The sequence below is a fragment of the Lactuca virosa genome, chromosome 5 (genome assembly GCF_052849685.1).
Source record: "Lactuca virosa cultivar CGN04683 chromosome 5, Lactuca_virosa_CGN04683_v6, whole genome shotgun sequence".
NCBI classification, from domain to species: Eukaryota; Viridiplantae; Streptophyta; class Magnoliopsida; order Asterales; family Asteraceae; genus Lactuca; species Lactuca virosa.
The window spans coordinates 102964373-102978094 of record NC_136430.1 but is presented as its reverse complement, the minus strand read 5'-3'; the positions used below and the strand labels follow the sequence as shown (position 1 = coordinate 102978094).

The 13722-nt window shown below is 41.1% G+C and overlaps 1 protein-coding gene across 1 annotated transcript; it reads left to right on the top strand.

The window, feature by feature from the left end:
* Positions 1 to 6982: 6982 nt before the first annotated feature.
* Positions 6983 to 11963, top strand: LOC145111553 (uncharacterized). Its single transcript, XM_079047821.1, has 5 exons — positions 6983 to 7313; positions 7761 to 7897; positions 8309 to 8667; positions 11411 to 11447; positions 11703 to 11963. The coding sequence occupies exons 1-5, from the start codon at positions 6983 to 6985 to the stop codon at positions 11961 to 11963; spliced, it is 1125 nt and encodes a 374-aa protein (XP_078903947.1).
* The last annotated feature ends 1759 nt before the right edge of the window (positions 11964 to 13722 follow it).

The following is a 13722-nucleotide window of genomic DNA, read 5'->3' as shown; positions in this document are numbered from 1 at the left end:
GTTGTAGTTCCCACAACGTGGCCTTGGATGGCCACGACGTGACGACCTGCTGAGGTTGAATTTGACCGTTGACTTTTTTTTACCATGGTTGTCTTTTGGTTAACTTTAAGGTTTTAGAGTGTGGACTGAGTGGATACTTCTTTATTGTTGTTTAGGTGTTGTGTAGTACCTGTCTTCACCGTGTGAGGGCCATTGTGTTTTGGCTGCTACTTGCAAGGTGAGTCTTCTCACTATATTACACGTGTAGAAGTGTATGTATGCTCACTAGCTGGGTCTTATCTGTTGACTGATGTTATCTATGAAATTATGTTGCTGATATCTCTCAGACTGTTGTGAGTCTATGGGACTACTGATAGTCCCCAGGGTTGCTGATAACCCCTAAAAGCTAATCCACAAGGTTGTTGATAACCCATAACTGTCTATTTTGTTGATCTGTGTGTAATACTTTGGGAACTCACTAAGCTTAATGTTTACAGTTGTGGATTAAATGTGTTTCAGGTACTTCAGATGATTACGGGAAGGTGAAGGCTTGACTGTACACTCTGGCTTGCAGATTTTATAATATTTTTTGCATTTTGATACTCTGATTTGGGATGACTGTACTTGATTCACTTGGGATTTTTATGACTCGGTTTTTATAGTATTGGAAGTTTTCTCTATTTAAAAATGAAAATTTTGTGGTAAAAATCAGTGTGTTACAAGTGGTATCAGAGCCCTGGTTTGAGGGATTTGGATGAACATTTGTGGGATTCTAGACTCAAACTAAGGATCTGAGAGTTTTATCAAAACCTTTTACTAAGAAATAGAGATTTAGAGAAGAACAGGGGAAACAAAGTGTACAATCAGACGGAGCCCGAAGAAGTGATCTCCTAAAATATTCATATTTGTATCGTATGTTATATTAGAATCATTGTTATTAGAGATGATAGAAATGCATGCTAGTTGATAGGTTAAGGATCCTTTAGGACTTGCAGGATAGGGTTGCCTAATTATGTGATGCATTATAGTCTAGGAGATTCTTGTGAATGTTTTGCTAGGGATGAAGCTAAGATTGCTAATTGCTTCATGTGTACTTCATGATTGTACATAATTAGGACTTTATAGCCTTATAATGCCTGGTTTAGCCTTACTTATTGTTCCTTGTTTGGTTGTGGATTTAGGGCGGAATCTCTTATTCGAATGTCTATGGAGTTTGAGTTATGTATAATTAGATTACACGGAGCCATTGGTGAGGGTAGCAGAGACTTCTCGTAGGACGGAGTTGTAGCTAAGCAGGGACCTAGGATGAGTATTTGGAGGATTAGATGCGGCTCTTCAAGCACCTAGGTGTATGTGTGCTGCTTCTGTCAGGGAAAACTGTTTGTGGTTCGAAACATTGAGAAGAGATCTAAATCAACTACGGATAGGTGTGGAAGGTAGTATAGGCCCGTACAACTGAAAGCACATGATCTGTATGCAATTTAGAAGGAATCCCAGGTGACTGAGTAGTTGATAGGTTTATGTGTTTGTATGTACTTATAGTATAGTTTTGACCCTTTTTCCCTTGTGTATTTCAGTATGGTGTACACCCGCGGTTCAGGCTCTAGCGGCCCGGGAGGCAGGGTATCAGTGATGTGAGATCAGTAGGATCATTACTGCGGAGGTGGACACAACGGTTAGGGAGGTTATCCCGGAGCTATTTGGGTCTATCAAGACCGCGATAATGGAGATGTTTGACGAGCGCTACGTTGCTGTCACCGAGGCTGATGATGTTGCAGCCACCGCAGTTGCCGTCGCTACGAGGTCATATAGGGGTGATTCGATGCAGTATCAGGAGTTTAAAAACACGAAGCCCCCCAGAGTTTGATGGAGTACAGGATCCGATTGTTGTGATGAGTTGGATCACTGATGTTGAGAGATGTTTCTATACCTGCTCCTGTCCGGATGATTTGAGGGTTCGATTTGTGCTGAACCTACTTCGCTTGGGAGCGAAGGACTGGTGAAAGTTCGTGACTGCTGATTTATCACCTACGGAGAAGGCCGTAGTGACTTGGGACCGGTTTGTTGAGAGGTTTCGAGAGGAGTATGTTCCTATGGTGGAAAGGGAGCGCTTTGGTCAGGAGTACCTGTCGCTCCGACAGACGACAGAGACGGTGACTGAGATCACCAGGATGTTCCATGAGAGAGAGCTTTGTTTTGTCCATAGTATGCATCTACTGAGCAGGCATGGATAACCTGGTACTTTGAGTATGATCAATAAGGATATCAGAGAGTTTGTGACGTACTCCCAGTACCAGAATTTGACTGAGCTACAATCCAATGCTAGGAGGAGGGGGATTGAGTTAGAGTTGCAGGAGAGGGAGACGGAGATGGATACTCAAAGGAGGGATAACAGACCAGTCCAGTCGCATCCCGTGACTAAGCGAGCACAACCCCCTAATTCGAGAGTAGAAGGTCAGAGGAGCCGCACTTGTAGTAAGTGTGACAAGGGTCATAAGGGCCCCTACCGATCGGGATGGGTATGCTACTTATGTGGCAAGGATGGGAACTTTGCAAAGGAATGCCTAAAGGGTTTGTGAGTTTGTTTCAGTTGCAACCAGGAAAGCCATGTGAAGGTCGAATGTCTGCTTCTTGTAACGAAGCCGGTTTAGACTCCTGCTCCTACGACTGATAGGTCATAGATTAGTGGATTGGGCTAGGAAATCATTTAAGTGTTATAAGGTCTTGATCTTGTTATGTATGTGTTTGTGTTTGTTTACGGCTGAGTTAGTGTTTACGGCCGTAAACGGGTGTTCGGCCATGAACCCTGTTCACGGCCAGTCTGTCCCTATATATACTATGTGTCCGATTCTGTCAGTAGTGACATATCCATAGAGTTTACGGTCAGCTGTGTGTAACTCAAGGTGTACCAGAAGTTTTGTGAATGAACGTGTGCATTGCTTGATCATCTTCTTCTTCTACTCATTTCCAGTTCTTGTTTGTTTTGATCACTGGTTTGGATCTTTGAATTGGGACCTTACAATTGGTATCAGAGCAAATCTGGTGTCAAAACAACTTTAGTTGTGTTTACGGTTGAAAGGATCTTCAGTTTCTTCATTGTTCAAGCTTGGTTCTGCATCTGTTTGAGTTTTCACATCTAAGGGAATCAAAATCTACATGAAAAACACTTGTTCTCATCATTTCTGGGGGTTTACGGTTAGTAGTGTTGAAGGGAGTACGACCGTAAAGACTTGATACAGTCATCCATTGATCTTCAAAATCCGTAAACAGTTGATCTTCAAAGGTCTCAAACTATTGCTTGACCGAAAACTGTCTCAGGACCGTAAACAGATTCCGGCCGTAAACTGTTTACAATCATGAATTCTTTACAACCGTGAATTCTTCTTTTAAGTTCATTTTCATTTTCATTTAATTCTTCTTTTAAGTTCATTTTCATTTTCATTTAATTCTTCTTTTAAGTTCATTTTCATTTAATCAAGAAAATTTAAAAAAAAAACAAAAAAAAAAAGATTCACAAACTTTGATTGCTCATCAAGAATTGGACACTATCATGGGAACCACTACTCGAATTCCTCATCTACTGTCCGCTGAAGGATTTCCAGAATGGAAATATCGAATGGAAAAGTACATTAAGATGAAAGACTTCAAAATCTGGAGAAGCATCTTAAAAGGACCAGTGCGGATCACAACAACACTCGAAAATGGTGATGTCATTGACAAGGATATTGATAATTACACTGAAGCAGATTTTGAAAAGGTTGAACATCAAGAAAAGGCATTAGCTACACTCACAATGGCCTTATCCCCAGAGATTGCACAATGTTTCAGAGAATACACTTCAGCAAAAGCTCTGTGGGAAGCTTTGATTGAGGTATATGAAGGAAATGAGGACATGAAACAAAGTCGCCAGGATATGCTGAGACAAAAGTTCAATATGTTTAACCACGTTCGTGGAGAAACCCTGGAAGATCAACTTCAACGATTCATCACTTTGACCACTGAAATGAGTTCGGCTGGAATCTCAGTGCCAAAATCTGCAATTAACAAGAAACTGTTGAATTCTCTTCCAAAGACATGGGATATGAATGTTGCTGTCATCAAGAAAACAAAAGATCTTAACCGACTTAGTCTGGCTGAAACCATGGCCATCATCAAAGCATGTGATCTTGATGACAAACAGATATAGATTAATCACGTTAATTCATACTCCATTGCTAATCTCGAGATTCAATCCAACAATGCTTTTTCTTCCTTCACCACTCCTCAAACTCAGCCGTTTGTTGCTCCTCAACCATCATCATATGCCACTCCATTTATGTCAGGTGTTCAACCTCCAGTATCTTATTCACAAGTTGCTTCTTCTTCAAAAGCACCTGATACAGCTCCTGCTCCCAAGGAAAATGATGAAAATTTGGCTCTTGCTACTGGTCTTGTCAACTGCTATAATGCCTTCGTGGCTGGCGAGCTACCTCCTCAACTATCTTTCGATGATTTGGATCAAATTCATCCCGAAGATGTTAAGGAAATGGATATTACATGGAAAATTGCTATGGCGGTGTTCAGGGCAAAACAGTTTTCCAAGAAGACAGGAAAAAATAATTGGGGAATGAATGCTGAAAAGAAGGTGGGTTTCAACAAAGGCAAACTCCGATGATTCAACTTCCATGAACCTGGCCATTTTGCCAGAGACTGCTCGAAGCCTGACAGGAGGGAGAACAACGAACGAACGATGGTGCCAGTAGGTAGCAGCAGGGGAGCTACCACCAACAATCAGACCGTAAATCTGCCAGTGGTGGCTCAGTCATTTGATTGGGACGACCAAATTCAGGCCCTGAGCATCTCAGGACCTAAAAATGCGCATCTTGCCCAGATCAACGACACTGCGGAAGGAGAAGCTGAGATAGACCCAGAGGTGGAGATGATGGAACTACAATTTTCATTCATGGTTCAAAGTACCCCAGAGCCTGCAAAGTCGGAGGTTAGTGAAAACTTTTGTTCTCAATCTTGTATTAAAACTGTCAAATTTTTACGTGATCAAATCGAGTTAATAAAAGAGAGAGAACGAGGACTTAAAATATGAGAAATATGAACTTAAGAGAGACCAGAGGCCATTAAAAGAGAAATTAGAGGCCAAGACTAGTGATTTTAGAAAGGAGTAGGAAGATTACAACAACAAATGTGAAAATTATAATTACATAAAGAAACAACTTGCTGTTGTCACTGCTGAACTTGACACATTGAGGACCCGTTTTGCAAATGTCGATTTTAACTTTAAAAAGTTCGATGTGTCAAGTGAGAGAGTGGCAACAATAATTGAAAAACAAATGAAATGGAAGTATCAAAAGCAAGTAGGAATAGGTTATGAGAGTGTCCCTCCGCCATTCAATCACACATATATTAACACTCCCTTAACTAAAGCTGAAATAGACCGAGAACCATTCATGGTATATGGTAAACCAGCTGCTGAACAGGCGACAGGATGTAGTGCTACGAAATTAGATACTAACATTTATACTTCCTGTGCAGATTCATCTTTAAGTCAGGAAAAGCAAGAGGCTGGAGAGAAAGTGTCTGATAATAAGTTTGTGTCAAAATTTGGTGTTCCCATTTCAAAAGTTGATGAGTTTGTTTTTGATGTTAAGACTGATGTTTTAATTTGTGATGATTTGGTGTCAAACTCTAATGTTTTTGATAACTGTGGTGTTGGTTTTGTGAAATCTACTGAATGTGAAACTAGCACATCCACATCTTCTACACCTGCCACACAATCTGAATCATGCACATGCACGTGTGGAAAAGTTAGAAAAGTCAATAAGAGCATGAAATCTGATAAAGGAAGTACCAGGGTTAATGATAATAAGAAAATTTGTTTCAACTGTGGTACTGCCGGCCACATTGCTCGCAATTGTCCTAACAGGGCATTTATGCATTTTTCTGCACCGAGAAGAGAAAATGAGTCTCGAGGAAGGTCTCTGACGAGAAAGTCCTCAAGATCTCGTCTTCGTGATGATGATCGTAAAGTTCATAATGATAAGAAAAGGGTTGATCTTAAAACGAACAAACAGGTTTTCTCTAAACCAGCCACATGTGCTTTGCCAAAATCGAATGTGGCTAAGCCAAGGTCGATTTCGTCAAAGGGTGCATCTGGATCTTTGACTAATCCTAACCGAAGATCTAAACGCTCAAAGCAAAAGAAAATTATTTCTAAATCACCTGTAATATCTTCAAAACCTAACTATCAGTGGGTGCCCAAATCTACACTTGTCCAATCATCATCATCTTCTGACGGTGCATCTAATTCCAATTCAAAATTGAAAAATCAAAATGATAAATTTGTGAATGTCAAGGGTAAACCCAGGGATGTAATGACCTGGGTCCCTAAATCTAAATGATCCCGCTCATTGTGCAGGAACAACTGCGTAGGAATGTCGCCAGACCATGGTATGTTGACAGCGGTTGTTCCAGGCACATGACAGAAGACATCTCCCAACTGCACAACATTCAGAATTTTAATGGGGGATACGTTTCCTTTGCGGGAGGAGATGGCGGAAAAATCACTCAAAAGGGAACAGTTTCTAATGGAGTGCTGAGCTTTGAGAATTTCAACTACGCACTCGAGGTAAAGCACAGTTTGTTGAGCGTCTCTCAAATTTGTGACAAGGGCTACTCAACGCATTTCACCGATAAAGAATGTCTAATTTTGAAGCCAGGCACTTTTATCCCAGATGAATGGATTCTTGTTAAATCGAAGCGGGATGGCAATGCCTATATCATTGACATGAACAACAATCTTCCTGAACAAGTCACTTGCCTCTTCTAAAAGGTTTCCGAGCATAATGCTATGCTGCGGCATCGAAGACTCGGACATGCTAACGCAAAGAACCTGAATCGACTTGCAAAGAATGATATAGTGTGCGGGCTTCCTGTCAAGGATTTCATCTTGTTTGAAAAGTGTGTAGCTTGCACCAAAGGAAAGCATCACAGAAAGTCGCACCTGCCAAAAATGGTTAATTCGATCAACCAGGTGCTCCAATTGTTACATATGGACTTATTTGGTCCGGTTAACGTCCTCAACATCAACAGAAATTCATATTGTCTGGTTGTGATCGATGATTTCTCGCGGTTCACGTGGATTTTCTTTTTGTCCAACAAGGTTGGGGTTGCTGACTTGATTAAGAAGTTTATTGTGATGATAGAGAACCAGACCAACCACCAGGTGAAGGCGCTCAGAACTGACAACGGGACAGAATTCAAGAATGCTGTGCTCAATCATTTTTGTGCAGAAAAGGGGATAGTGCGTCAATACAGTGTCGTTCGCACACAGCAGCAAAATGGTGTTGCTGAGCGGCGGAACCGAACATTACAAGACGCTGCAAGGACGATGTTATGTGACTCCAAACTTCCAGTTTTCTTTTGGGCCGAGGCGATCAACACGGCGTGTTATGTTCAAAATCGTGTCTTGATCAAAAAAGCTCAGATGAAAACCCTGTACGAAATTCTCTACGGTCACAAACCATCTGTTAGTTACTTCCGTATTTTTGGCTGTCCTTGCACCCTCCTTCATCTGGAATCCAACCCTAAATTCAACACCAAAGCCGATGATTGTTACTTTGTGGGGTATGTTTCTCGCACGGTGTACAAGGTCTACAATAAGAAGAAGAAGCAAATCGTAGAATCCTTCGACGTGCGCTGGTTGGAAGAGAACGAAACGGATGCCAGAGTTGGTCCAAATTGGTTGTTTGATTATACATCTCTATTCAAGTCGTTCAATGTGTTTTCAGATGATTTGTCTGGTTCCAGTTCTGGTTCGAAGGATGTAATTGAAGATGAAGACGAAGAATTTGTTTACAGAACGCCGGTAGTGTCTTCTACGACTCCTATAGTGGATGCATCTGTTCCAAGGAATTTGTCCGATTCTGCAAGTCAAGAAAACAATCCAGATGCTGATGCCACTCCTCTTACTCCTGATGAAAGAGAGTTCATATCCAGAGATGCTTCCGCTGCTACTCAAACTTTTATAGAACTTCTCTTTCCCGAACCAATTGCTAATGAGTTCATGGCAAGCCCCTCTCACGATACCAGACCATCTGAGGTGGATCATTCAGCAGATGATGGATTTGTCAATATTCACAACCTTCCCGTAACGCTCAATGACATCAGCCAGGAGCTACCTTCCAGAATTCAATGCGATCACCCGATCGAAAGCGTTATTGGTCAGCTGGGCGACGGTGTTCAAACGCGGAGTCAGAGTGGAGATGTAAATACATGTCTCTATTCTTGCTTCATATCTCAAATAGAGCCAAAGAATGTTGAAATGGCTTTGAATAAGCCCTGCTGGGTGGATGCTATGCATGAGGAGTTGAATCAGTTTGAAAAGCTTGGTGTTTGGAAGCTGGTTGAATTACCTAAAGGCAAGAAGTCACTCGACATGCGATGGGTTTATCGAAACAAGCAAGATGATTCAGGGGTTATTGTGCGAAATAAGGCCCGATTGGTTGTACGTGGATTTCGCCAAATTGAGGGTCTCGACTACACCGAAGTTTATGCTCCGGTAGCTCGCTTGGAGGCTATTCGCCTTTTCCTCGCGTATGCTTCCTACATGAACTTCACGGTTTACCAGATGGACGTCAAGACTGCCTTCCTGTATGGCACTGTGAAGGAAGAAATCTATGTTGATCAACCTCCTGGGTTTGTCAATTCGAATTTTCCGAATCACGTCTACAAGTTGGACAAGGCTTTATACGGGTTACATCAAGCTCCAAGGCGTGGTATGCAACTCTTACGAAGCACTTGCTCAAGCATGGTTATTCACGGGGGACGATCGATCAAACCTTGTTCATTAAGCATGTTGGTGCTGATCAAATTCTTGTTCAAATCTACGTCGATGACATCATATTCGGGTCAACATGTCCTCACCTATGCAAGGAGTTCGAAAACGTGATGAAGAAGAGGTTCGAGATGAGTTCTCTGGGGGAGATGACCATGTTTTTGGGGCTTCAGGTCAAACAAGAGTCAACCGAAATCCTTTTACATCCAGCCAAGTATGTTGAAGATATGCTAGAGAAGTTCGGGTTTCAAGATGCAAAACCTGCCTTGACGCCAATGGCCGAGCGACCTTTGTTGACTCCAGATACTGAGGGCGAATCCGTAGATCAGACTAACTACAGATCAATAATCAGATCGTTGATGTATCTTACCGCGAGCAGACTAGACATCATGTTCGCGGTTTGTCAATGCGCACGATACCAGGCTAATCCTAAACTTTCACATCTTATTCCTATCAAAAGAATCTTTCGGTATCTCAAAGGCAGCCCAAAATTGGGTCTTTGGTACCCGAAAAATTCTGAATTTGATTTATATGCTTTTGCTGACAGTAATTATGGAGGCTGTGAGCTTGACAGGAAATCAACGTCTGGCGGATGTCAGTTTTTGGGAGATCGGCTGGTATCATGGCAGTGCAAGAAACAACATACAGTCTCAACCTCAACGGCAGAGACGGAATACGTGGCTGCTTTTGCCTGTTGTTCTCAAGTTATCTGGATACAACATCAATTACTGGATTACGGTTTGAATTTTCTAGAAACCCCTATTTTTTGATGATGAAGCTGCAATTCAAATTGCTAAAAATCCAGTCCAACACTCAAAAACCAAGCATATCGATATCAAAGTGCATTTTATCAGAGACTGTTATGAGCGTTCGCTCATTCGATTGGAACGGGTTCCCACTGCTAATAATGTGGCGGATCTATTCACAAAACCGTTCAACAAAAGCTCGATTCGATGTGCTTGTGGGATTTTTGAAAATGATACGCTTTGAGGACTAATTTTTGTTTTAGGTTAGATTAAATTTGCGCATTTAATTTTCATTCTCACCCATGCACAAATTTAGGGGGAGAAACTAAACAAAAACCAAACAAAAATTAAAAAATTAAAAAAATCTAAAAACAGTTGCTTTTCTGTAAATGTTGTGTTGGGAAGTGATATATTCATGTGATAACAGGCAATTTGAATATGTGTAATGTACCAAAGTTGAATTGTCTAGGCTCTGTGTTCGATGCGCTGGTAGGCACGAAAGATTTAAATGGACTTGACTAGGTATAGATGAACTTAAGGAATCTAGAGACTTGACAAACCTTAACCTAGATAGTTCCGTTTAGCCTGACAATACGAAGCTTGGGTAGGTTGAGCAGGGAGATATACATGAGAATCCACCGGTCACACTAAATTAATTCGTATCTAGAACCGTGGTTTAACTCTTCCTCGATGTACGGACTCTGTCCTTAATTCTGGTATTGACGGGGCGACTGGGGAATTCCGATAACGTAGGTCTGTAGAAGGTTATTTTCTTGTTTTCCTTCTGTTACTCATATGTTGCCTCCTCTGCGTGATTGAAATACATCCGACCTGGACTGCAACATATGCAATTCTATTTCTCTGCATCTTCTATCTATGCAATTCTTCCTATCTGTTAGCAATATGTTGTCTCCTTTGCGTGATTGAAATACATCCGACCTGGTACACAGCATATGCACCATTCTACTTCTCAATCCCTCTAAATCTGGTTAGTCATATGTTTCACCCTCTGCGAGATTGGAAGAGATCCGACCTGGGTGTACAACATATGCATTCTAAATCTGACTTCTCCCATAATAATTGTCTGCTCACCTAAAGTAAGGAGTACTTTGGAAGTTTCTGATTATTGGGGTATGTCAGGAAGCGGGAAACATGTTCTAGTACATTTAAAATTGAACAAATCACTAGGTTGTCTGTAGATCTCGCTGCTCAATTTAGGTGGACAATTATATCCTTGGTCGTCGTCAGATGAATGGTCCCTAGGAATTTTATCTAGAAACGTAAGGTCACAATGCCTTGTCATTTGTAGTATGTAAACAAAATTCACAATCTTTCGTGTTTAAGTGGACCACAATACTGGCGATCGACCAGATCTAGACATGAAGGTGGAGGTACTGATAAACAGATTAAGGCTGTCTAAAAACTTTGATCACAATATCACAAAAATATTATTAGCGTTAGTTGAGGTGAAATTAGTGTTAATTCATTTTCATTTCAATTTTTATTTTTATTTTTATTTTCATTTTTCTAAAATTAAAAATTAAAAAATTAAAAAAAAAATAGTTTAGTTTATTTTTTAAAATTTGTTTTATTTTATTTTATTTTTTAGTCCTCAAAATGCATTATTTTTTAATTGTTTTTGGGTATTGGGCTTAATTTTTGAAGCTTTTCGGTTGTAGTCCATGGTTTTTGGACCAGGTCTTGGGTCCGTGTATATATAGTGCTGAGTCCGGCTGTAAACTTTTTCCTCTCATTTTTCCTTCTACGACCATAAACTCCTCCAAATCCTCTCATAAGTTGTTCATCGATCCATCTAATTTTGTGTTTATAACTCGAAATTGATTGTTTACGTTTGTAGGTATGCCCATTACGATCACCAGAATGTCATTTTAACAGTAAAACGACCTTGAATTGAAGGATTAATCGAAGAAATTGAAACTGTCGGCGTTTACGGTTCTTGAGTAGTTTACGGCCATTGAAGGGCTTACGACCGTAAACTCGCTATCTGACCGTACACTCAATTTTTGGACATAAAATATTGTTTTTAACACTTAATCACCATTAAAGCCTAATTAAATTGTTTCATGAGTAAAACCTTAATCTTAAATGATTAAATAAATTGTTTTCTCACTTGGCTTGGTTAAGTGCAGATCAAAATGGATGGACTCAAGTTTGTTGATAGTCATAATTTGGCGGTCTTTTTGGTTGACCCTCCAGCGGCTCATGGTGAATTCAAGTCCATGATCCATGGTTTGAAGAAATGCTGCTTAGCTACTTCTCTGACTCTAAATCCAGTGATCTACCAAAGCCTGATTAAAGAGTTCTGGAAGACTACAGTAGTGAAAAAGGGGAATGATGGCTCAAAGTCTGTTGAAGCTACTGTTAAAGGAAGCAAGGTCATTTCAACATAGCAGATCATCCGGGAAGTTCTGAAAATTGAAGACCAACCAAGTTTCCTGATCGAGATTGAAATGGATCAAGCTCAAGAACTCCTCGATAAAATGGGATATGAAGGATATTTTCCTCCAACCCTCAAGAAGCTGTTACCACCATACTGGAGGTTTCTAGCTCATGTTTTTGTGAGCTGCATCTCGGGAAGGAGATCTGGAGCGGATGAAATCTCTTTACTGAACATAGGTGCAATCGCCGCTCTTGCTGCGGGACTTGATTTCAACTTCTCCAAGTTCATCTTGGACGAACTTATCGGGAATATTAATGGAAAGACAAGAGATAAATTTCTCATGTACCCAAGGTTCATTCAGCTGCTCATCAACAACAATCCCCAGAGATTGAAAAGAAAGGAGAAACTTTAGACATGAAATCCCTTGGGTCAAACACCATTGGTTTAATTAAACAGAACCGTAAGGGTAAATTTATGTGCCAAGGAAAATACCCTTTGGTGAAGTTTGGGGCGTTTACTGAATTGTATGATGCATCTGAGTCCAGTGATTCCTCTGACCACTTGGAATCTGAAGATGATGTCATTACCATCTTAGAGAATGAAGAAGAGAGAGTTCCTCCTATTTCAATTGTAGCAGAGTAACATGACACCATGATCAATGTGGAGGTATAGAGTGACTTCAACAAGAGTCAAGACGCAGGTGGTGATGGTGATGATGATGGTAATGATGAGGGTTTCAGTGATGATGACTCAATTTTTGGTGGTAACCTGGCTAGACATGATGATTTGGAAATGAATTTTGAGTTTGCGGAGAACTATTTCCCAACAAATGAGGACCTTGACTCCTTCTTTGACGGTGTCTATGACGTTGCTCAACCGACAACAGAGACACGGGAAGTGCATAATGTTCAAGAAGCTACGCCTCCTACCTCTGAACAGATTGCCAGTATTCCAATTGATACGGATGCAGCATCAAGGATTCCTCCCCTTAATGTTGATGTTCCAACCTCTACGCCATCTGTGAGTGATCCTCTTGTGAAACATACCTCCCAGCCTCCATTGAAGAGAAGAAGACATGATCCGAGGCCGGGGGCACTAATTCGGGAACAGACTTCACCGATTCAGCCTGCAATCGCAACACAAGACTCTACGCCAATCATTCAGACTCAAGAAGAACCTCGCAATGTTTTTTAAACTGGGAGTTCTTCAGCTCCTGGAGGTTCCTCCCTCCAAAGGCCTGATCATGACATCGCTTCTGAGAGACTTGCACAGGCCTTGGATGCACAAGAAGGAACAATCCTTCCTCCTCGCGTACAAGGCATATCTATTGAGGAAGATAGATCCGGGGGAGTTGAGCCTTCCAACACAGAGCTCAAGGTTGAGATTGGTGTGTTGAAACATACAATCATTGAAAAAGATGTTTTGATAGGTAATCTTAACATTCGTCTTTCAGATGTTGAAGCTGACAACAGGGCCAAATCAAAGCAAATAACTGATCTCCAAACTCATCTTGGAGCTTTGATTGCATGCTACTATGACTTGAAGAATAAACTTTATGAAGAACTTGGTGAGAAATTTAAGTCATCAGTGGAACTGCCTGCAGCCACTGAAGGTCTTTCTAGTGTCCCTGTCCAGCCTTCTCTAAATGACAACCCTGTGGATCCTCCACCTCCCAGAACTACACGAATTGCCGATCGATTCGAAACTTAGCCTGTCAATGCCAATCCTCGAATCACTATCAAGCATGCTAAGAGAAAAGTTACTGCTGA